The sequence below is a fragment of the Podarcis pityusensis genome (genome assembly GCF_964106645.2).
Source record: "Podarcis pityusensis genome assembly, chromosome: 2".
NCBI lineage: Eukaryota > Metazoa > Chordata > Lepidosauria > Squamata > Lacertidae > Podarcis > Podarcis pityusensis.
The window spans coordinates 66,139,864-66,165,019 of record NC_138029.1 but is presented as its reverse complement, the minus strand read 5'-3'; the positions used below and the strand labels follow the sequence as shown (position 1 = coordinate 66,165,019).

Sequence of the window (25,156 nt, the reverse complement as noted above, 5' to 3'; positions counted from 1 at the left end):
ATTTCTTATGTAGAGAAATGTTTTCTTTTATGTATGTTATCTGTTTTGTTATACTGTTGACTTGTGATATTAAAATCAATAAAAAATTAATTATTTTTTTTAAAAAGCACGGTATAATTGACCTCTAAGGTGCCTTCCAAATCTATGAGAAATATATTTAGGACAATCAGAACATTTAAAAAAACAAAAACAAGAATACTGTACAACATCAGTAAAGCAGGACTGGAAAACAGCAGGAAAAGTTAGCAGCAATCATCCTCATAAGTTAAACGGTAAGAGTAACTGTTTTGAAAGGGGGGGGGGGAATATGAACCACCTGGAAAGAAATGTGGGACACCCCAGACCCTTTGAAGAGTATCTTCTCTCTGACTCAAGAGCTGTGGTGGCTCAGTTTGGAGATTAAAGCGATGACGTATTATATAACCTTCCCCCAGCTCAAAAAAATGCTCCCCCCATCGGGCCTCCCCCTTCCCGGCAACACGCTGTGGTTTCCTTATCAATGAGATTCCTTAGGCACAGACTCACTGTAGCTTTCTTGGTCTGGGGCCAACGATTACGATTAGATAACTGGACCTGATTCGTTCCCTCCAGAGTCAGCGGCTGACCATTTGGGGGGAAACAAACGGAGCGATGCGGAAAACTCCCGGTCGGTTTGCAGGGGTGGCACCAGGAGGGTGGCATCGCGGTGGGGGACTCGCCCCCCAAGAAGGAGAGGGAGGAGAAAGGGGCCTTTCGTACACATGGACCCGACAGCACACCTCTACAGTGCAATACTAGACGCGCCTCCTCGAAAGTAACCCTACTGAGTTCGTAGGGACGGGAAAAGCGACTACAGGGGTGGCGGTGGGGTGCTGAAGCCTTACTTGGAAGTCAGAAATCCCAGAGATTTCAAAAGGGCTTTTTCTTCCCTGTTTTAAGAGGGAATGCCTGCTAGGGAATGGAATCCGGATGCAGAGCGGCAAAGCGAAGCGCGTTGACTCGGAAGGAAGACCCGGAGACATCTGCGGAACTTGCTTCCGAGTAAACACTGTGAGCCACGGCAGGCAACTTTTCTCGTAGGATCGGCATCCTTTCCGGGGGGGGGGGCGAGCAGTAACTCACTCCTGTATCCAGGCTGAAATCTTGGAGACAGTGTAGACCATCCCGAGCTATGGTCTGGTGGCTCTTCCTAAAGCCACTTCCTGTGTTCCTAAACTGAATACATTGAGAAATAATAATAATAATCGTAGAATCGTAGAGCTGGAAGGGAACCCACGGGTCATCTAGTCCAACCTCCTGCAATGCAGAACTCTCAGCTAAAGCATCCATGACAGGTGGCCATCCAACCTCTGCTTAAGAACCTCTGGATGCAGTGTGTGTGTGTGTGTGTGTGTGTGTGTGTGTGTGTGTGTGTGTGTGTGTGTGTGACCCGTGTTAACTGGCGCTCTGCAAACGCTCTCGCGCAAGGCTCGCTCGCTTTCGCTCCTTTCTCTGTGAATGGAAAAGGCGGCGGGGGGAACCAGCTGCCTTTCCTCCCTACCTGACTGCCAGATGAGGAAGCAGCCCGCTTGGTGGCAGCGCGCACTGCAGAGCTTTGCCCGGGCGCTCGGCCTCTTCCCTAAGCATTCTTTGATGGAAGTCCTCGTCCTCGTCTCGAGGAGGGGAGCAGCAGCCTGGCGAGGAGGAGGGAGAGCCCTGATCGCCAGACGTGGGTCTCTCTCGCTCCCCTGGGAAACGCTAATGAGAAACGTGCCTCCCCCTTGGAAAAGAAAAAGCCTCCTTCGGATGGCGGCAGGTTAACCGTGACAATCCTTAAATGCAGACCTTAATAAAGAGCATATGCCACCCTGACTAGGAAAACTTTCGGAGGACCTCTCGACATATCCAAAGCGGCGGGGCGGCGCCCAACGTCGAGAGCAGGCTAGAAATTTATCTCCCCGGTCCGCCCCGTCGGATCGATGCCCGGCGCGTCCTGGAGACCCATCAGATATTAATAATCACGCAGGACGATCCTGACGCCAGGATCCAGTCAAAGGGAAGCGCGTTCACGTCCCGCTGGTTTCGGTGAGAAGAGTTAAGCCTTGGGTTCCCTTTCACCAGATGAAATCAATGGGGCTTAAAACTGACCGGATGATAACAGCAAATTTATTTATATTATTTAATGCAGAAGAAAGCGGAATATTCACCCTTCCTCGGTTTAATTCCTCCCCCCTCCCCAGTTACCAAATGGAAATGGGCAAGTAATGAATAACAAATGTTTCCACCTCGTTGGTTTAAGGGGGTCGTAATGGGGTACGGTGGGGTGGGGAGGGTTTAGCACGGCGAGAGAACAAAGGCAAAGGGAGTGCGCTAGAGGGGCGGGGAGGAAAGTCCTATAATACAAACCTGATTCTTGCGCCTCTTTTCTTTAGTCAAAGGCTAGCAGCAGAGAGAGAGAGAGCGAGAGAGATGGCAAGCCGTAGCGTCGCACGCTGTTCTTTCCGCAGCTTAATGGCCTTTGCGACAGGGAAAATCCGATTGTTCCCGATCAGCTGTAGAGGGAGGTTTAGAGCCGAGTCTTAGTGGCTTTTAAACGCCTTTGGTAACAAATAAGGAGGCAGCTCTCCCGACCTCTAAGTGGCTACCGAATCCGCTGGAGACTTCTGGCGGAGCTGTGATTGAAATAAGTCACATAAAATTTGTCATCTCCAAAATGTAAATGGACATTAATGGACTGTTAGGTTGGATGATTAATATAAGGCGCCTGAGAAACAACCTTGAAACATTTCCACCCTAAACGGCAAGATTAAGCCTTTGAAAACGATTTAATCGTTAACATACCTCGCTGCTCCAGCGACTTAATAAGGGCGGGGTGGGTGCGTGTTGCAGGCAACCTCGCGGGGTCCCCCCTCCCCTTTGGGGGCTATTTCTGATTCAAAAGTTGAAAAGAAAGAAAGAAACTCAAAGCACTTTTCAAAAAACCAGTGTGCAACACTTTGGAGAGAGAACCGCACTTTTTGGCACGGGTCGCGTTGGTTCTGCAACGCCCACACCCTTTAGCAACCAGCACAACTCTTCTTGCCAGAAATGTAGACACGACACCCGCAGCCATTGTCTCCTGGGTTCACAATTGTCTGTCCTCCGCAATGAGTGGCGCTTCGCCCTTTTTCGGTGTAAAGGTCTCTTCAGAAATGGGACAGCTGGCATGTAATTCTACATAATAAAAACAGTCGTGAATGTTCATAAGAGCAATATATTTAATAAATGAAAGTACATTTTAAAATTGACATATTAAAAATAAACCTATCTGTCTCTCCTCATACTCTCTCAATCTCTTTCTCTCTCACACACAGAGTTCTGGAAATAGATTATTCTAAAACGCCGTTTTTCCTCCGCATTCTTTGAGATTCTGATTTGTTTTAATACGAGTTTGTTTTTTAAATCCCAGCAGCTATAGGGCGGACATGCACACTAGAGCGGTGTGCAATGTTTACCCGTCATAAAAAACATATACAAAACAATACAATTTATATTGTTTTCCAGTACACCGTCCATTATTTGCAAAGTTATTTTTTAATGCAAACGCTTACGAGGAGCTAGTACCCCAGTCCTGGACCCAGAAGTAAGTCCCATTGCTCGGAATAGGATTTACAACCAGGCAAATTAGCCACAGTAGGCAGCTAATGCAGTGGTACAAACTACAAACGATACCGGCCAAGTTCAACCCAACTAAGGGCTATGCACACGTCTAATTACTAAACATATACAGAGCTACATAGAATCACGGAAGCAGATTCCATTCATTTTACTGACATTTATTTCAACGTAACGTATTTAGGTTGCTTTTATCAGCACGCTTAACGTGGAAATAAATTCAGCTGTGTGTCGGTGAGGTCTGTATTTCGAATCCGAGTGCTGCGATTCGATCATTTCGATTTATCTGGGCTGTGGATCGGGCTGATCGAGTTAGACATGCCTAATTTTTAAAGACACAAAAGTAGGCGGTCAGTCTGCTCGTTTATTCGATTTTACATGAAGGAAACAAATGACGGGCAATCTGCGCCTAGAGCAAACATAATTGCTATAAAATTAAACGGCACTCAACGCAGGCTGCTTTGCCTCCTGCAAATTCCACAGGAGTTTGGGGAACCAAAGACATCCTGGCAGGAAACGAGGAATTTATTCAATATCTCTTTGCAATTCCTGCGAACCAGAATTCCCTTCTGAATACTAAACGGGAATGCTTTGCCGGTCTAAGGGAGATCTCTGTAGTCCCGGAGCGCTTCGCCGCATCTATTCCAGAAATGTAATTTACAAAGCAATCAGGTGCATTATTTTTATCATCGTCGTCGTCATTATTTTACTCAGAAGCAAGTCCCGCTGTACTCAGTGAGGTTTACTCCCGGGTAAGCGTCCTCCAGATCGCAGCCTTCGCTTGCTACCCAATTCTTCTAACGCGCTGCGTCAATTTTTGCAGAAGTCACTCTGAAGCGACATTCAGTCTCCGTCCTCCGAAGCTCCTCGGGACAACCGGAGAGATTGAAACCACCGGCCGATTTCAGTGGGGACGGTAGGAGGAAGGCAACCTTGCAAGGCGAGAATTCCGATCCGGATCCCATCTAAGCCGGCGTGCCCACCAAGTAGGCGCGGAAGCTCCTGGATGGAGAGGCGACGGTACTGTGCTTTTTGCGAGGTGGGAGGTAAACAGGAACACTTATTCTTTGGGTTATATATTATAATAATGCACGAGGAATGCCCGCAGTTGAAAGGTGTTTGAGAGTCCGGCTACCCCCGCCCCTGGTGGATATTATTCTAGTGGGACTAACTTCCCACCAGTCCCTAATTGTACAGGTCAATCCGACGCGCGCTCAAGAGTTAAGTCCCGCTGTGTTCAATGAACTTACTTGGGCGCAGAGGAGTGTAACCTTAGAGCAAGACAACTTGCCAACTTCACCTGGTTCTGGATCCAGAGATTCGTTTCTGAGCCGCCTTCGAGGAAGGTCCCAGATAGTTCATCATTCAATGGAGCCATCCCGTCATGAAAGTGAATGTGCTGGCCACGATGGCGAGATAGTCACTCCATTCTCGAAAGCAGAACAATGCCAGTCGCTCACGGACACGCGTGGGGAGAGGGTCGTTGCCACAGTGCTCGAGGCTTCCCAGAGCTATCTGTTTGGCCAAAGCCAGAACGGGATCAGAGGCTTAGATTGGTCTTTTGGTCTGACCCATCCCTGTAGCGCTTTTCTTAGTTTCTTACTCACGTAGTAATAACAACTTGTGTCTTAATTCAGGTGAAACTGGCGAGGAAAACGACAGGTGCAGTGTGTCTTTCTACATTAAAAAAATTGCTGTGTTTCTACGTTCAAAGCCTGTTCATTTTTCAGCTGAAATGGGTCAGTAAAGAATGAACCCTATCCTGCTGAAGTTGAACGCGTTTAAATCTCACTAATTTAAGTGGGAGAGTTGAAACCCAAATCTTTTTTTTACTGAAATCAGTCTCCTTAACTTTGGTTGGATACCGTTTAGATACATAAACACTTCCAGCAAGTCCATCCTAAATACGTCTCGTCGCGGGAGACGGATCCCGTTCAATTGTACATTTGAAATCGGAAATGCATTAATGGGTAATTTAACCATACCAGTTAAATAAATATGCTGGGATACTATTATACTGGGGAAGGGTGTTTGTCATAGACCTACGCCCGCCACACCTAAAGTCCCCTCTTTGTGGGCAAACATGGTCACGCTGCAATCCTGAACTAATCAAAGAGCAGCGCGATCCTAAGAGCATTGACTTTGCTGTAGATTCTAGGGGGTACCATAGGACTCAACTTCCAAGTAGCTAAGGCATTGGATGGCAGCCTACTTTGTCTAGACGCTTTCCCAAAAGATCAAGATGATCTACAAGTCATTGTATGAAGGACCACCCATTTTGAAATTAGTCCAAGATTTTTATTAGGATGTAGATCCCAGCGAAGGCGCTTCAGGATCGAGGTGTCCAGCTGCGTTCTGGAGCAGGCCCGTAACTGGGAGGAAATGAACTCCGTTCAGTTTACAGGACACACTTCCGAGTAAACATCATTAACATTGGGGATGTCACAATGTTTAAATGTTGGTGTTATTAACGCTTGAAGGCTTGTTCTAAGCCAGACACAGCGCTTGGTTTCGCAGAACCGGTAAGAGCGACAATACTTTGCATTTTACTTGGGGACGCAAAGTGCTCAAAGCGCTTCTTATTCACTGTCCGGATTGTCTTTAAAAGCCATGCCGTCAGGAAGATCAGAAGCCTGGTGTGATCAGGCTATGGCTACTGAGGTGAGAGTCACCTGGCTCATAGCTCAGTGTGTCTAAACACTTGCAGCAGATCCTAGGCGTGTCTACTCCAAAGTAAGGCCCCCCGCGACCCCCAATTAAATAAGACTTATTTCCCAAATCAATGTGCGCAGGGCTACAGCCTTTCTGATGGAAACTGATATAATCACGGCTGGGTGCGCTGATACGGGAGATCTTCTGCTCCAGGATGGGTCTTCTGTTTCCAGCTACCCAGCGGCTGTATTAATTAATTTTAGATACAGGGCTAAAGAGAGCGGGCCCCTCTTTAAATCACAATGTGCGCCTATTACTTTGCTTGCTTCTCGTGGTCTTGTGGGAGGGGGCTCTTCAGAGAGGAAATGTTTTTACCGTCATTCTTACTGCAAAGGCCATAAACCAGCCCGGCTGCTGTCTTCCTGCTCATTCAGCTAAACTGGGCCAGGGCATTTGCGCCCAAGTTCTGCTCTTGTGGCACCACTTCCGTGCGTACACTTCCACTGACTTCTGTGCGAATCTGCAGCACCCAGAGCTTTCCCTGAAGGACCTTGGTCCCAGTCTCTCGCAGCTCCTTTCTCTTTAGCTGCAGGTCCTCCAAATCCCCTCTCCGTCCAGTAGCAAATGCTGCTGCTTTTGTACTTTCTGGCTCGACTGATAGAGGGGCTGGAGGGACTCAAGGCAGTTCTTTGGCCTCGACCGGGCTTCAGGGCTTTCGTGTAGAAAAAGAGCTGGCGAAGCCCATAGCGCTCTGAAAGTGTGGAGGGAATGGCGGCTTCTAGAGAGAGCTCCTGAAATACTGGACTGTCTTCATGGGGAAAACCTTCCTTCTCAAATATGCTCCGATCCGGACCATCTGAGGACCATTGGCTGGCTTCTCAGCATACTGCCCATGTTCAAAGGCACTCTTACCTTTCCTCGTTATCACGCCAAACGAAGTTGCAAACAGGTTCTGAGGCCTGATCCCGTGTGTGTGGTGAAGAATATTTTATTCTTCATTGCCGTTAATGTTGCTATCATCCAACTTGTGAAATTCACTATTCACTGCCGCAAGATGTGATAAGGACATAAAAAGAGTCCTTCCCACCAGATGCCTCTGGGAAGACTAGGAACAGGAGATGAGCACCCCCAGCACACTCCCTCTTGGGATGCCCGGCAGCTGGTATTCAGAGGCCTCCTTCCTTTAATACTGGAGGTAGTAGAGCCAACAGCACTAAAAGCCATTGGGCATGGCCATTGGTTTAGGATGCAATCCTATGCACACTTAATGAGAGGTAGGTTTAATTAAACTCAATGGGGCTTGCCTAGACAGACACAGGACTGCAGTTAAAAGGTAAAGGTAAGGGGACCCCTGACCATTAGGTCCAGTCGTGGCCGACTCTGGGGTTGTGGCGCTTGTCTTGCTTTATTGGCCGAGGGAGCCGGCATACAGCTTCCGGGTCATGTGGCCAGCATGACTAAGCCGTTTCTGGCGAACCAGAGCAGCACACGGAAACGCTGTTTACCTTCCCGCCGGAGCGGTACCTATTTATCTACTTGCACTTTGACATGCTTTCGAACTGCTAGGTTGGCAGGAGCAGGGACCGAGCAATGGGAGCTCACCCCGTCGCGGGGATTCAAACCGCCGACCTTCTGATCGGCAAGTCCTAGGCTCTGTGGTTTAACCCACTAGGACTGCAGTTAGATGACTTTAAAAGGTTAGGCCTATCAAGGATTATTTGGCACAAGAAGAGTGTGCTTTGACTCATTCCAGATGCTGTATTGGGCCACAGGGGAGGACTGTGGGCTTCACAGAGGCATGTGTCTGGCTAAAAGGGACCAGGCTGATAGGGAACAAGGAGGGTTCACCCATATAAACCAGCACATACACTTCTTATTGGATCTCCCCTGTCGCCACCCGCACCCCCAAATTCCAGCAGAAGGTGCCCAGAATCTCTTGAGGGTGGGAGAGGGAGGGTGGATCTGTGTCATCACAGATGCGGTCACCTCAGGAGCCACATGGCTCATCGTGCTGCCCACTCCTCACCATGCCCACTCCCTCCTTTGGCCATGCTGACTGGTGCTGAGGAGAGTTGGACTCCAACAACATTGAGAGGGCCAACAACATCAACGTCTCACATCAAATATAACTGATCGGTAGAAAGGAGTTTAGGATCTGAAAATAGAGATGATGGATGTGCTTTTGTAACTCAAGAAAAACTTTAATTAAAACAAAAAACATTGAGTGGGCCACAGTTTAGCCATCCTTGGATCACACAACGGATGGTGGTTGAGTGATGGACCATATTGTATAGAAGCAGGTTATATGTGGAAAATCCTATGCTTCTGGAGACAAGTGACAGGATAAGGCTTTCAAGCTACTTTTGTGAGCCTCAGCCAGCACTGCCAGTCGCTGTGTCCAACAACACTCCTGACCTAGAATTGTCTGACTGACCCCTGTTGGAGACAGAATGACCTGTTCTGGTCCCTAAAGGCAATTCCTCAGTTCTTCAGTGTCTTCGTCATCTAGAAACAATGGATTTAATGGGAAGTCACGGCAGCAACAACCTCCCAGACACCTTACTGTGATATTATTAAAAAGGCTTCTCATCATATTACCTCAGAAGGCAAAGTTCAGAAGGTTCCTCTGAAGCGCCTTTAGTGCTGAACCAGACAAAGATCCCCAGTTTCTTTGGTATTCCCTTTTTAAAAACACGGGAGACAAGGGGAAGAAATAAAACAGCACGTGCAAAAGTTTTCGGTCTCCGTGGTTGAACTGATAAGGTCCCATTTTGTGGTTTCCTCCAGTCATCCCTGTGACTTCATTCTCTCGAATATGGAGAGAAAAGAATTAAAAACGCAGAGAAGGGGCACACCCACCCATACGCACGGAATTTAGCTTACACACAAGAGAAATTCAGACAAGTTATCCATTTATTTCTTCCGCTCCAGACTACTCAGAATGAAAATAAAATAAAAACGAAGGGAAGCGCCCTGACCGCCCCAGGCCCGCTCCTCACAGCTGCCCGCCCGCAAACCTAAAATGATGTTATTTGCTTCTTCCTCAAACCACACTGAGCTTTCAATGTCATTCTTACTTAGCGGCTATGGGTATGTTAACAGAAGCGGTATATCACGCAAAGCAGTCCTAAGCAATGCAGTATGTTCACGAGGTTTAAGATCGCAGCCTTACATTATATAGGTCGACTCAAGTGTAAGCAGGTTTGACTCAGTCCCGTTGGAATTACTTAGGCTGGAGTGTGCCAACGCCCCATCTGGGCTCCTTCCGAGCCTTTCGGGTGGCGCCGGCAAGTCAGGTGAAGACCAGGCCGAAGCTGTCTTCGCTGTCCTCCCTACCTCCGGATCACAGGAGGGCCGAGGTTGCCCCCAAGAAAAAGCATGGAGCCCTGTGGGTTACTTACATAGAAAAACATGAAATGCGCACATAGTTCCCAAACTCATATAGATGCGTGTATATATGTACACAAAATTTCATACTCCCTAGTGGGGAAACGGATCGCTCATATAATATTAACCACAAAGAAGACTGTGATCCAGATGGTCCAGAGATCTCCCACTCTCACCTTTACCCCCATCCTAAACGTGGTTTTTACTCCCATTCATTCCACTGCTGGCTGTAATCCGACACCTGTGTAAGCAAACTCCATTGAACCCTGCACAAGTGCCAATTTCCTGGGCGCCCGAGTACCCATAAAATTCCCCATGAAGGGACCTGGATACCTACAAATTTCGGTGCCAGGGCCATGCACGCTGCATGGCAATCTGGCACCTACGGTCGCGGGGCCACGTTGGCACTCCTGGAACTCTGCGGGTTTTACTCGAGGAACCTTACAGAGGACCCGGTTGTCTATATTTTCGAATTATCCAGGGAGGATGTTCTCCTGCGCAAGCTCCAAACGTAACCACGGAAGCTGTTGGAAGAGAGCTTTCTGCCAGATCCTGACCTAAATTGCTTGGCCAGTAAATATCAGAGCAAGCGCTTGAACTTCGGGCGACAAAAGTCAATGGGGACTGCGGATTCCCAACTAAGGTGCTTGCAAAACACGAAGATCTGCGGGCTTCTACCAAGCGCATCGCTGCTGGTAGGAAGTGATGGAATTCTGCCTATACACTTAGTACACGCATACATTCGTGGACACTGGAGGTGGCTTACAGCAACACAACATACCAATGATATAATGGACTATTTTTCAGGGGCGCGTGTGACCTTGGCACAGCCTTAACGCCGACATTTTAGGAAGCCTCCTTAGAAGGAGACGAGACCCACTGAGCTCTGTGGGGCCTCCTGCAAGGCCACAACCACTTGGAGTAGCTTCTGGATAGACTAGGGCTGCACTCCAGATACGCTTTGGATCGGACCACATGTCAAAGACAGGCACTCAGGGATCCTTATTCATTCATCGGTCCTCAAAATCTAGTCTTTTTTTCCCAAAGCAAAGTGCTTGGTGGTGGGTGCCGCTGGTCTGCCAGGGCTCCGACTCCGAGGGTGGTCCTAGAGCACCCTGGTTCTGGCTATATCTTGTCGTCGTTCTCAGCCGATCCGGATCAAAGCGATCTTGAATGCAGTTCCTCGGAAGCAATATCCAGGGAAACCAGCCGGGACTGCACTTCCAAGGAAACTCTTGCAGGGTTTATAAGGAGCGGAAAGTTTTCTTTCCCAAGCTCCTCCAACAGTAAATAGAGCTTCAGAGAGCAGGAACCTGCCTTAGAACCGGGGCCTGTTGCCAGCCCCGATCCCATGCCTGTTTTCTCAGAAGGAAGTCGCGCTACCTTCCGCGGTAGATAAGTGCGCAACCTCAGGCGCGCTTTCAGAATAACTTCCGCGGGATTTCCTTCCAAGTAAATACGCGAGGGCTGGGAGGGCGAATGTGGTTGTGCTCACAAACCCTGGCTCCGTGTGCTTGATGGTGGCTCTCGGAAGAAATAACAACAGCCGTTTGGGTGAGAAGATCGCTGTGGTAGGTTGACCACTGAGAAAGCTGGACTGGATCCAGCAAGTCTCTTCTTAGGTGTGCCACTGAACTGAAGTGGGCAGACCATAGGGCCTGGGAGGCCAGGGTTCAAATGCCCACTGGGCCATGAAGCTCACCGGGTGACCTTGGGGACACGGTGTTTGTGGGAGCGGGGAGAACCACGCAGACCAGCTAGTAAGCTCCTTGGAGGAAAAAGTGGGCTGGGAATGCCATAAATAACCCCAAACTACAATACTGTTTCTATGCACCACGAATGTGGTCGAGGTCGACGCCTCTTGGGTCTTGGGCGGGGGGGGGGGGAGGACTGACTGAGCCAGCCTCCTTGCTCAGGGGCAAAACCACTCCGTCCCGGGTTCGCTTCCCTCCTTGCTTGTGTGCTTGTGCGTGCGTCTCTCTCTCTCCTCCCCTTCACCGCAGCGTGACATCAAAGAGCCCACCGCTGCATAAAGGCCGGCCGAGTTGCTGGCTGCAGAGCAGGAGGGCTGAGGCGAGCGCGGCAGAGAGGGAGCGCGCCGCTGGACCACGCAACTTGGACGGCGCGCCCGCAGCGTGGGCGCCCCTCGGGGCCGAGCCTCCCATGGCTTCTTCGTAGCGCCGGAGACTCGGGGGCGCCGCCGCCGCCATGAACGTGGTGGGGGGCTACCAGGGCCACCCCCATCCCCACCACCACCCGCACCACGGCGCGCTGCTCCACCCCCACCACCCGCACCACGAGCCGTTCCTCTTCGGGCCGCCCGCGCCGCCGCCTCCGCCGGCCCCCGGCCGATGTTTCCCGCCGGCCGAGCGGCCCTTCGCGCAGGGCTGGTTGCTCAGCGCAGCCTCCGACCTCTCCCCGCCGCCTCCGCCTCCTCCCGAGTTGGTGTGCGCGGCAGCTGCGGCAGCGGCTGCAGCGGCCGCCGGGCTGGGCTCGTCGGCTTCGCCCGCCTCGTCGTACGGCGGCAGCCCGTCGGAGCTGGGCGGGCGGCTGAGCGCGGCGCGCCGTCGGGGTGCGTCTTCGTCGTCGGCGCCCGGAGCGCCTCGCAAGGAGCGCCGCCGCACCGAGAGCCTGAACAGCGCCTTCGCCGAGCTGCGCGAGTGCATCCCCAACGTGCCGGCCGACACCAAGCTCTCCAAGATCAAGACGCTGCGCCTGGCCACCAGCTACATCGCCTACCTCATGGAGGTGCTGGCCAAGGACGGGCCGGCCGCCGAGGGCTTCAAGGCCGAGCTCAAGAAGGCCGAGCCCCGCGGCGACGCCAAGAGGAAGCGCGAGCAGCCGGTAAGGGCCCGCGCGAAGGCGCTCTGCGCGCGCTCAGAGGCGCCCTCCCCTCGAACGGGAGGAGCGGGGCAGAAAAGTGAGTCTCCTGGTTCCAGACTTAGCGGGATGAGTGGCGGCTCCCTATATAAGGGGTGGAAACAATACCTTTGTTTCTGCACAGGCTTTAGGGCAGCTGCACGGAGCGTAGCCGTGGCCGAAACTTAGAGGCGCGGGGGCTAGCGGTGGGGAAGAGACTCTGCTCAGTTCCAGGGAATTGCAACCCCTGCCCCTTCACCCTGGAGCTCAGCCGTCCCATAGCGGAGGGGAGGAAAAAGCACATTGGAGATTGTCTTCTCGGCCAGGTCTGACCACCTGAGCGAGCCTGATCCCGCTCCCATGGGCTTCCGCTTCCGGAGAGTGGACCTCTCTGCCCCAGAACACGCGCCCCTTCCCCAATTCCAGGTCTTCGTCTCCGGGCCTGTCCCACATTAAACTTCAGGTAAGAGGCTCATGTGAGGTAATGGTGCTCCACTTAAAGAATAGCTATCCCAAACAAGCATCTGTTTTTCTCTGAGGCTGATTTCCTCGGTGGGGGTACCTAGAGCAAAGGCCTGGACATAGCAACATAGCAGAGGGGTATGGAAGGAGCCCCACCTCTCCTGTGGGTAGAATTAGGCTGGCAGGCTATAGAGCCCCTCGGAATCATTGGCAAATCTCTGCTTGGTTTTTAAAAATGATTCCCGCCTGGCGCAAGAGTGAAATGAGCTTGCTTTTTCTATGTGTGTTTTAAAGATGGTCCAGTATTTTGTTGGATATCAAGCCCACTGACGTCTGCGGAAGTCCAAGTGACTAGGGTAAGGAGGGAAAGGGTCCTCCTTTAAGTAGAGTGGAGTGGATATTAGGGTGGCAAGCTGGGAAAAGCTGCATTTGCTGTGCGGTGGGTTTGGGAGATGTAAAGATTAGAGATGAGATTTGGTGGCCTGGGTACTTAAACCTCAATTATTAAATCAGAAGAACGCAAGAAGAGCCCTGCCGGATCAGACCCAAGGCCTCTCTTGTCCAGCATCCCTGTTTCTCACCAGATGCCCCTGGAAAGCTTCCTCAAGCCGAGCAGGAGAGCAAAACAGCTCATTCTTGCTCTGGCTCCCCAGCGACTGGGATCTAGAGGCGTGCCAAGGAAAGCCTAGGCCTCTGGCCTTTGGATCTAAGCGAGCCCTTCTGCACTGGTGTGTGGGGTGGGGGTTTCTTCTAGACTAAGCAACCAGCCTTCAAAGGAGGGCTGCGGGTTTGATACCCACTCAATCTGAAGCCTTTTGTCCCACAAAACAAAGCTTCCCATACCCACCGCATCCCTTGGTGGACTCATCCTGCTGGTCGTGTCTGAATCAGGGCCATAAAGACTGTGTGGGCAAAAGCGTTCGGCAGTCCAAGTTGGAGACCTGGGTCGGTGGATTTGCGCCCCCCCCCAACTGATGCTTTGCGCGCGAACTCTGTTGCATGGAATGCATTGCATGACGTTTTAGTAAGGAATGAAAGCGGAATGGGACATTGCGGCAGGCAATATTTCAGGAGAAGTAATGTGGGACTATGGAGCCTCTCTCCGACCCGCTTCCTAGTGTGCCAACTGCCGTGGAGATCTCAATCTCTCGGGGAAAGAAGGTCGATTATTTCACTGCATTGCATGCCTTCCGATCTTCATCCGTTAACAGATCAGCACTCTAGGCAGGGGAAGGGGAATCGCTCGCTCCCCTGTTTCAAGACCACGGGGGAATTGCTCCTAGGGATCCCTGAGCTATGGTCATGTCTAATAAGTAACCGTCCGTAACAAATGTTCCCTGCGTCCGCCCTCCAAGCGCCCTTTTTAAACTTGACTCTGGCCTAGGCCAAGCCTTTCGGCTTTGCTAACGATCTGCCCTCGGCCCCTGTCGCGCAATCCCCGACATCGCGTGATTTAGGATGGCAGCCTTAGGCCTCCATCCATCCTTCACGCGTCTTTGGAAGCGTGCACTTGTACATACTTCTGAGTAGACAAGCGTGGGCTGGCGCTGCACGGCAGTCATTCGTTCTCTTCGTTTGATTTCCCTTTAGCGTGGATGTGAGACGGTGGAGGACAGAGCCAGGCTGAGCTGAGGGAGGGCGGTCATTTCTTGCAAGTGTTGTCGCCAGTTCTGCATTCTGCAAGACGTGCCCTTCCTTGACGAGAACTACTCCCTTGCACGGAACGTTCTTTGCCGGAGGGAGAATCGGAATCCGACCTTGGATGAACGAGCCATCCAAATGTCGTGTTGCGCCGCCTTTCTTTACACCCCGAAATAATATATATTAATTACTATGGTTAAAGGAAGCAGACCTAGAAGGAAAAGAATGGCGAAGGTTCTGACCGCGAGTTAAAGCGGTGAGATCGCCCGCAGCCATCTTCCTTCTTTTAGGTCAGATGAACCCCGGGTCCAGGTTTGTTTATAAACATGCCTCGCTGCGAGAAAAGTGTTTGGAACTGCGTTTTCTGGAAAGTTAGAAGTGACTCGTCTATTGTGCTGTCCGAGGAATGTTCTTCTAGAATATCAATTTTGTTCTTCCGGCGTGAACGCATCTGAAACAACGCCATCCGCGCACAAAAGAGTTACATTGTTGCGCAAGCAACAGCAGACAAGCACTGACACACTAGTGTTGCCTCTCACAAGAGTATAATAATGGTGACAGTGGTTGCACAATGTGTATCCTGCAAGTGCAAATTACTCATTTGAACTGGATTTTCTGCAAGATTCAACACAAGGCTTCTGCTAGCAGTCTGCTTTCTGCGCTGGCAGCATTACACCATAGGAAGGTTTTCAGAAGTAGTAGCATTTTCAAGGGGCAAATAGGGAGGGAAAGTCCTCAGCAGACTGTTGAGGCAGAAGCGGGAGGGAAATGGCATGCCCTATGAACGGGCATGGCATGGCTGGCTGGCAGGCAGGCAGGCAGGCAGGCATCTTGGACAGGAGGTGCAACAGGCCCCGCTTGTTTTGATCCACAAGTTATCCTTTTGATTTCTATTCGCTGCCCTAGTGTTAAGCAACTGCGTAAAGACATCGAGGCAACCCAACGTTATTTGCGGGCTGGTTGTGGGGTCGCAGGAGCTTCTTCCTGATTGCAAAAGCGGCGCTCTCCTCCTAAGACGTTACCCAGGGTTGCCGGCGACTAACGTTTACTCAGAGCAGACTCACTGAAATTGATGGTCATAACTAACTGAAGCCAATTAGTTTCAATGGGTGTACTCTGAGTAAAAGTGCGTTCAGTAGTCAGCGGCTCAAAGCGCCTTCTCTTCACTCCGCAATTTGGCCATCGAAGACAGCTGCAAATTCTATGCAAGCTTCAATGGAAGTCCAATTGAACTCAGCGGCGCTTGCTTCTGAGTAGACACGCGTAGGATCTGGCGGTAGAACAGTCCCAATACTTTTGGAAAGGGCGGCCGAAATGAAATGGCCAACTTTTCTTTTTATTCTCCCAGGCCAGGAACCGCATCCTTTTTGGAAGATCGGACTGTAACAAATAGTTTTTTAAAAAACCTGGTGGGGGAATATTTCCCACACCCCTGGAAAGATAGGGAAGATGCAGGGAAGCCTGTCAAATATTGCGCCGCTACTTAAACACCCCACATCCCTTTTAAAATGGCATGTAGCTCTCTTGGCCCAGTCCTCTCTAGGGAATTTCCGTTGATACCGGTCCTTTTCTTGGCGCCTCTTTCGCTAGTTTGCATAGGTTTTTTGTTCTGGGGCTCAAGAAGGCGGCATAACGCAAGAGATTGTTTCAAAATCCTCTAGGAGCGATGAAAAGCGCCGTGGCAACTCTCGACTTCATTTCCTCATCTCCTGTTCCCCTTTCTGGCGGGATTTAAAAATGCGCCATCGAATTGCCAGAACTGTTTAGAACTGTTAAGGTCATTTGGATGTGGGTTTTGGGGTGGGGTAGGGCGAGCAGAGAGAATTGTACACAATCTGGAAGGAAGGCGGCGGGGGGGAATAATAATCCCGTATCTTCGCCGCTTTTGGCTGCAGTTGCTTCCCGCAAAAAAAACAAAAAAACAAAAAAACTTCTCCGCGGAAAACCAAGGCACAAGGAATAAATATGCACACGAGGTGAATTGGGACCGCTCCAAAATACGCCCTGGAAGAGTTTCCTCAACAGTACTGTAGTGGTCTCCCCCCCCCCCCCCCATTTCTTTTAATGGAAGCTTCTCCCCAATAAAATAGACCAGTAAGGGCTGGGGAGTGGGGCTGTTCGGCAGACCACACGTTCCTGCTGCCAGCAGAATACAATCCACCCAAATCTCGACACCCCCTCCAAAAAAGAAACCCTCTGAAACTGAACTGGAGCGAAGCTGGTTCGGCTGTCCTGAGGCTTCCATTTATTTATTTTGAATGCTAATAGATTTCTCTCTTGCTCTTCAATATAAATACATTCAGGCCATTTCAACCCACCCTTTTCTGGAAGTGTAAAAATGGAGGAGGGGGGAAATTGACCGTGAGACGTACTGCTCCTGCTTTTAAAGAGGCTCTGCGCTTCTTCTCCCTCTCTCAATGAAGGCGTTTGGCCGATCAGTTTTCGATACTGTTTCAATACAGAAAAGTATCAGGCCATAGAAACATTAATCGAATTCGATAACAGCTGCCATTATCATCATCATAATCATCATTATTCAAAATTTGTATTGCAATATAATTCTCAATCTCAATTTCCTCCCGGTGTCGATTCCCCTCTCCACAGTTAAAAGAAGGCGCTTAATCAGTGAATTAAAAAAAAAAAAGGAAAAGGAAAAAGGAATTCATTCATCCATCTTTATTCCTTTGCGTTCACTCTCGTTGAGGGGAGATAGAGGAGGAGCCGGATTTGAAAATAAATAATAACTAAATGACCGAGTTGCAAGGGTAAATAAATTAGCATCTGCAAAGTTTATACTATTCAAGAGGCTGTATAAACCCCGCGATTTATTTATTCGGTCCCGTTGCCCGGAGTTTTTTTCGCGGAGCGGCCTCGGCAATTAAAAGACTCATAACCGGCGTAATTTAGTAGAGGGCTCCGACGTATTTACCAAAACGTAGCCTCCTATATTTATAAAAGGGCTGCAAATAGAGACTGAAATTTATGGCCTTCCGCCTGATTATCTAATACTCATAAACAGATGAACAACTCCGGGGTCTTCTTTACAGCCTTCCGGGCGAAATTTACAAACAGTGGCCTCGTGGACGGCAGAAGGGCTCGCCATGCAAACGCCTTCCTTCCTTCCTTCCTTCCTTCCTTCCTTCCTTCCTGCCTGCCTGCCTGCCTGCCTGCCTGCCTTCCTGCCTTCCTGCCTTCCTGCCTTTCCTTGCCTGGCTCTCTTCTCTGCCTTAGGCACGATCCCACCAAGACCAAGCGCTTTGCAAGCCCCTCCGTCGATTTTCGTTGCAAAGGCAGGAGCTGGCGCCGCTTGCATCGCCTGCGAGGACTGTTAAGCGCGCTTCGCAGGGGCTGCGTTGGGCCTTTTAGGACAATCGATAGGATTAGTGGTAGGATCCACTTATTAGTGACAGAGCCGCCCTTGAGCACACGAGGACCTAGGGAAGGCAGTCCTGGCGCCCTCCTAAAGCGTACTTTCTCAAGAGTAACACGCTTAGGATGGCTCCCCTCTACATTTCCCTGCTTTCTTTTCTTCTGGTGATGATGATGATTAATGCGTAATGGAGATTCATTCCCTCCTGGTTTTTGTTTTTTCCTCTTTCCTCCCCTCCCCTCTCCCCCTTGCAGCAGACCGAGGGCTATTCTCACGCTTTAGGCCACGGAGAAAAACGGCTTAAGGGCAGGACTGGCTGGCCTCAGCAGGTCTGGGCGCTGGAACTGAATCAATGAATGAAACCAGGAACCGTTTCCAGAGAACCGGCTCCACCGAGGTGGCTGGGAGGAGGACTGCGCGCGCGCCCAGGATGGGGGACCCTGTTCTCCCTGGTTGGTCTCTGCCCCATCCCTCGCGCACCCCAAACCCCCAACACTCAGAAGGAGAGAGAGAGAGAGAGAGAAATCGTCCGCGACCCGCTTTTTTGCTTGTTTCCGTCTGCTGATCCGCCCTCCCCTTCGCAGCCTTGGAGCGGGGAGCCGGCGGCCGCCTCAGTGAGGACGAGGATCATGTGCAATGTGGAGGCTGCAGAGAGGGGCCCCCGAAACGCCTGAGAACGGAAAACTCCCCCTTCCCTGAAGCCAGTAACTCGCTGGCTTGAAAGCCCGGCGAGGACCTGGACGTCAAACGATGGACCGTCTGCGCCGTCGGAAGTCAGGCAGGAAGAAGCCTTGCCGGAAACCCGCGCGGGATATCGCGTCGTCTAATGTCGCTTTTGAATGTCTCATGGAACCAGGGTGCCACAGATGTAGATGTATATATATATATAGCTATATCACGCGGGATTGTGTGCGGACCTGAAAGGGATCTGTGTTGCACAAAAGAAGGTGGAAGGCCCGCCAGCCGATCCTGACTTGAGAGTGATTTCCATTTGCTGTCAAGCCATTGCTGAAGGGGGGGGGAGGGGGGAGGAGGAGAAGAGAGGTTGATAATCCGATTTCATCACAATTTAGGCTGCAGCCGAAACATCCTGTTCTTCGTGAGGATCCCATCGAACAGGAGGAGAGCTGCTTCGAAGTACACCACTCTATTAACGCCAGGCCACTCCTGAGGCAACAACTTTCTTTCTGCATGCCAGCGTGCGGATCGGAGCCTTTGCTTCCTTTTCAAAATCTATAGGATCCCCCACCCTAGCGCCCTAGCAGGGCTGTAGCCGGAAACCTGAGCACATAAACGGATTTGCTCGGGAGTAAATCCCACAGCTAGGAATGGGATTACTTCCTGACAAGGATGGAAGGATGCAGATAAGAGCTGGAGGAGTTGAATCCCACCTTTGGACACGATCCAGCCCACCTTAAGACCCCGCCAAATTGGATTTCCAAACTCTTGGCTTGGGCTGGACCCATCCCTCGGATTTCAGTGAGGCCAGCTATGCGGTCCTCAAGGGGCTTGTTCCAAAACCGCCACCCGCCCTCCCCATCGGAGTCCATGAAGCTCCTTCAATAAACCACCTGTGGGTGTTGCGGGGAGGGGTAGCTGCCCCTCTATCAATAAAAATCAATAAAAATACAAAAGGCCTGCCCCCCCCAATCCTTGCTATGCCCATGAAACCACCTGAGTCAATAAACGACATTAAAGATCACAGCCTGCAATTCTAAGCAGAGCCAAAACTTTCAGGTCCAGGTTGCAGAAATGGAAGGAGGCTCGCTTTGGCTGTAACCCGGCTGCTTTCTTCTGTCTCTGTGCCCTAGGTTTACATTTCCTCTGCTTTCATCCCCTCTTCTCCCCAGTTAAAAGAGAATCCAGTTCAGAAAGAAAGATGCAAAGTGAAAGAAGGAGACCCCCAATCGGCTCCTCCTGTTGTAAATGCACTGTCGCCTGCCTGGCCTGGGTCCCAATATTGCCCGTGGTGTATGGGGGAATTGGCCATGCACTCTAGAGACACTCTCCCCTACAGACGTGCATGAGCTTTCCATACCTTCCTCCCACCACCACTTCACTCATTCCCTGCACCCCCCAAGTTTGGGGGATTGGTTCCTCCTGCACTTGTGGGGGAGGGGAATACTGGGCATGATCCAGCTACAATTAAGCACCATTTAAGAGGTCGCCTGGTTTCGCTGGAGAAAGTTCAGCACATGGTGACCCCCCGCGTTGAAACCAGTGATTCGTGAGGATGCTTCTCTGTGGCAGGCTTGCGTGTTGTGCCTAGTGTCGCTATTTGTTTCGATGTAAATAAACACAAGGTCTCCCCCTCCGACCATGTCTCTCCTCTCCCAACATCGTTGATTCCATTTCATATTTTTGTTTGGATGTATTTAAACTACCTAAATGGATGCATTTTATACATTTCCTGTACCGGGTTTTCTACCTCAAATCTGTATGACCACTTGCGAAGAGAACAGGTTTGCCTTGCCAAATATTTATGCGGATTTAAAGAATAATAATAATAATATTAATAATAAAGAAAAGCTTTATGAAGATTTTGCTTTCCTTAAGGCCATCACTCCCTAAAGTCAGATGGATTCCTTGTCTAATCAAGCTGAAACAGAGTGCAAAATCCTCTCTGCTTGAGTTTGGAAACTTATTTTCCTGTTTGTGCTAATGGGAAAACAGCAGTGAGGGAGGAAGTATGAAATTTGCAAGAACAGAACTTGATTAGCAACAGGGAAATAAATAGTGGGGATATGATCCAGCGTTAAGCCCTACTGGTTTATATTTATATTTTTTATAAAGACTGAAAATTTCTGTCTAGAATCTTGTTTGCATCCATGGATTCCCTAGGTAACTGACTACTGTCAACCACCCTGTGCCTAGGAGAGATATAGCACAGGGCGGGCGTTCAAATAAATAGGGTGTCAATCATATTTATACGTGAACAGAAATAACATGAAATTATTTTAAATATACATCATATTTTGAGAAAGCTCTATATTTATTGATATTGCTAGTTGCTGGTGCTGTGTCATAAACATATATGATTTAATGCTACAGAGAAAAAATGTTTATAGTTGTGGTAGTTGCTTGAGAGCTTGCAGACCCAACAGAGATTTTAAAAATAAATAAATAAAAGTCTTAGCACTAGGCAGACAGACACAGACCATGATTCACAGCCCCATTAAATGTTAGTACATGGATTCTAGACAGTTGTGCCTTGATGCTAAGCACCTTGATTTGGAAGAATTTATCTGAAATCACCAGAACTTGCATTCAAGTAAACATGGGACATGATTCAACCAAAGTGAGAAGGTTTTGGCCCCTTACCAAATTCAGTAGGAGAGTTAAGCACGGATTTGAATGTTTCCAACTGAAATCAATGGGATGTCGGAAGAGAGTTTAGTTGGAGATTTAAGTGTGTGCTTCACATTCCTGGTGGAATTAATTGCTGTTAAAAATGTTTATAAGCTTTTCAGTTTTACAAGTAACGGGATACCAACATTTATGTCGTCCTCCCCCTATTCTCAGCTGTCACTCCCCTACAGTGTCAGAAATGATGAAAGTTAGTTTATTGAAAATCGTTGCTGATACCAAGTTTAAGTAATCTTTAAAAAATAAAAAAGAGGAAGAGTTTAAAGCATGTATCTGCCATTGAAATAAATGGGATTTAAAAGTTGCCCCCTCTTAGATGTATAGTGTGTTTAGTATACACATTGAGATACCTCAGTGTGCTGACTTGGTATACATGAGCAGCATGCACATTATGGGCACTTTAATATGTTTCTCCATAGCATTTGTGGAGTGTACACATTATTTAACAGTGTTTGTGTTTTAACTGAAATGCAGATGCCTAGTATGGATGCAGAGGCACAGCTGTTATGGGGAAGAAGGGCCCAAAGAGTTAATCTGTCCCACTTCATTCTACACATCCCCCTCTTCTTGGTGAGGACTCCATTAGTGCTAATGTGGCAAATCAAAAGGAAATATTCATTGTGAATTTCAAAAGAAAGGACAACACAGCATAGTTGCTTGTCTCTTCTCCCCCGCTCTTCAAGGCTTAGACTTAGGAGAAAGAGCAAAAAGACGACAGATCCTAATGAAAGAGAATTCCACCCCCTGCCTCAAGAACTGTTGCATCAGGACTATTGTGTACGCACAGATTTTGACAAACATTCAGAACTAGCACCAGAGAACAGGTGTACCATTTTAGAGCCCAAGTCTACCAGATTGGGTAGACTTGGTCTGAGAAACTTTTCTAACAGGTCTACTTTACTGTTGTTTCTCAGTGGGTAGACCTGCTGTCCTGGTGATTTCTTCTCCCTGTAGTTGAAACCTTTCAATTCTCACTCCCACCCCCCCTCCAATTAATTGCTCAGTTACTTCACATTTCCCTTAATTAAAAAACAAAAGCACGACAAAACTGGACAACAGCACTTGATTACACTGCGGTTATTGCCCCCCTTTCCTCAGAGGAAAGGGTATTAAACTTTGCTATTTTGCAGGGCTAGCATAACCTCTAGCCCTGTCCAACAGGGATAAGCTAATGATGGTCTTTATCTGCATTGGTACAGGCAGGACATTGAAAACCAATGTTGTTTAAATGTAAACATTGTAAAAACAATGTTTACAAACTCAGGGGAAGAAAAGAACATGTGGGAAAGGGTATGAAATTAGATCTGAATTAGATAATGGTCTTTGCGGCTGCCTTTTTGTTTTTAGGTGGACCCAACACCTGCAGTGGGGCAGATCCACACTCAGGACACCAGTGTTGCTGCTGCTTACCTAGCTGGGGCAGGGATGAGGCTGGGTGGGGATGAGGTTGGGGCTTTGAGAGACCAGATAGACTCTTTTGGTGGTTCCAGGTGCCTCCACCCAGGCAGCCCCATCGAGGTAAACAGCAGAAACAGTGGCGTCAAAAGGGGAGCTCCATTCTACCATGTGTGCTGCTGCTGCTGCTATTCTAAAAGCCTGGATTTCTGAGTAGTTTTTCATGGGGTGGCAATCACTTCTCCACCAAGGAAGGAAGCTTCAGTATGAATCAGGAAGTTCATTCATTGGGTGTGTCACTTGGGAATGCCTTTGACTAATTGCCTAGCCCTGCTTTCCCAAATGTCCCTCATTTGCACTGAAAGATAGAAACAGGCAGTCTCAAAAACACACTGGCCCAAGAGCTCATGCAGATTTAGCCTCTTCTTTCTGATTCTACAAGGGCTGGACACTTGCTTAAAAAAATAAAAAGAGCCTGGGGGCTATAGTTTTAACCCCTCCACACACAAGCATCCACGTTTCAGCAAGATCTCCAGTGCTATGCCATTCCTACTAGACCTCCTGGGAAAGCTTTGATAGTGATAAACATGTTAGAGCACACAGTGTAGGATGCTGGACGCATCCATTGTACTCCTTGGACTGCAAATTGGTGGGCATAAACCTTGATACTTAGAGAGACGCTCCTCCCCTTTTCTCCTCATACCAAGTCACATGCACTGCCTTGACTTTTCTGGTAAGCTAGGAAGCTGATCTTATGGGGAGAGGCAAATGTTGCAATAACTAAACCCAATACAAACTTGGGAACAGAATCTTGACCCGTATATGAGACTGAGTGTGCTACTCTTTTTCTGCCAAGTGCTGCCATTAAAGTAAGCCTTTGGGGAAGATGTCCAAAACCCCCACTTAGCAGATTGAGCAAGGAAAGCAGAGCTGTCACACCACATTTCAAAGTCACTGTACTATTACATATTGCCCAGTGCAGGGTCTACAGATTTTGCCATAGGGGCAAAAATCAGCAGAGCTGCACCTCTCCTTTATTTCTCTCTCTCTCCCCCTCTCTGTACACATGTGCATGCACACGCACACTCACAAATATACATACATAATTCTGTCAAAAATATGTTTCTTGATTTGCACAACTAACACAGCATTCTTCATTAAGTATTCTCCCAAGAAGAGGATTCTGTGTCACGGAGGCCTCAGTCCTACTTGTGTCCATTTTGTAAGCACCATGATTGAATTTAATAGGACTTAATTCTAGGTAGACCCGGAGAGGTTTGCATTGCACTTTGAGAAAGAGAGATGGAAAAGGTCAAACTGCTCTTGACTTTCTGTCTCTTATTATAGAGTCTCTCACACATGGACATTTCCGGAGAATGGAAGGCAAAACAAAAGAGGGAGGGAACTAAAATTTTCATTAAAGCCCAGGTGTGGAAACAAATGGCAATCATTATACAGTGGTCCCTCGGGTTACAGACGCTTCAGGTTACATACGCTTCAGGTTACAGACTCCGCTAACCCAGAAATAGTACCTCGGGTTAAGAACTTTGCTTCAGGATGAGAACAGATATCGTGCGGCAGTGGGAGGCCCCATTAGCTAAAGTGGTGCTTCAGGTTAAGAACAGTTTCAGGTTAAGAACGGACCTCCGGAACGAATTAAGTTCTTAACCTGAGATACCACTGTAAATGACAATCATTAGCCCCTAGCGTCAAAGAAAAATTAGCACACAAATGAATGGAGCTGAAAATGCATCACTATTGGTTCCAGGTGAGCTTCACTGAGAAGAGCATTCCTTGAATGGGCAGCGGCCAGCCAAAAGGCCTGTCCTCCTGTTGTCACCCTCTGGGCTGCTCCTGGAGGGCACAGACAGAAGGGCCTCTGATGATGATCAAATCAAGCGAATTCTCTATCAATACAAGGAGAGAGACTAGAGGCACCCAGCAATGGACTGATAAGTGCCCAGAGTATCAAGGTCCTTAAGTGATTAGATGATTCCCTCTCCAAGTGTTGAATTCTTTCAGCTTTAGGCCTTGGGGGTGCTCCTTTGAGTATGGGATGTTTATTTCAACCACCTAGGTTCCTTTATCCAGGCAGGATTACCAGTAAAACCAATAGAGGCCTTGCTTAGAGGAAAGGGGATTTGCAAGCTACAAATAAGCCACATATTCATAACATACCATGTTAATCATAATGGAATGCAACCCAAACTGCTTTCTCTTGCTGTGTTGATCACGTAGTTGACAGAGGATGCTGTTAACATATTGGCTCTATTGGTGGAAATACTTCTGGTAATAGGATTCATGAAAATGACCCCCATTCTTTCCCACACTTGCTGGCTTCATTCCTATAACACGGATTACTGAGGCTTTAATTTCATGACAGCAACAGCAGGGAAGGAAAAACCTCCAACG

General features: G+C 49.0%; 1 protein-coding gene and 1 long non-coding RNA gene across 3 annotated transcripts; both read left to right on the top strand.

Annotated features, from left to right (window-relative positions):
• Positions 1-1,513: 1,513 nt before the first annotated feature.
• Positions 1,514-5,277, top strand: LOC308472446. Its single transcript, XR_013983522.1, has 3 exons — positions 1,514-2,043; positions 4,436-4,658; positions 5,250-5,277. It is a non-coding gene; the product is annotated as an uncharacterized lncRNA (long non-coding RNA).
• Positions 5,278-11,617: 6,340 nt separating this feature from the next.
• On the top strand, positions 11,618-21,659 carry HAND1 (heart and neural crest derivatives expressed 1). 2 transcript variants are annotated; one of them, XM_080996229.1, is made up of 2 exons: positions 11,618-12,495; positions 18,241-21,659. In XM_080996229.1, the coding sequence occupies exons 1-2, from the start codon at positions 11,860-11,862 to the stop codon at positions 18,337-18,339; spliced, it is 735 nt and encodes a 244-aa protein (XP_080852355.1). In that variant the 5' UTR covers positions 11,618-11,859; the 3' UTR covers positions 18,340-21,659. The 2 variants fall into 2 exon arrangements, with proteins under 2 accessions (XP_080852355.1, XP_080852354.1); XM_080996228.1 differs by having other exon boundaries at positions 18,238-21,659.
• The last annotated feature ends 3,497 nt before the right edge of the window (positions 21,660-25,156 follow it).

Coding starts and splice junctions, on each gene's coding strand:
- HAND1 (XM_080996228.1), top strand. CDS start 11,860: ATGAACGTGGTGGGGGGCTACCAGGGCCACCCCCATCCCCACCACCAC. Junction 12,496..18,237: donor AGAGGAAGCGCGAGCAGCCG/GTAAGGGCCCGC, acceptor TCCCCCTTGCAG/CAGACCGAGGGCTATTCTCA.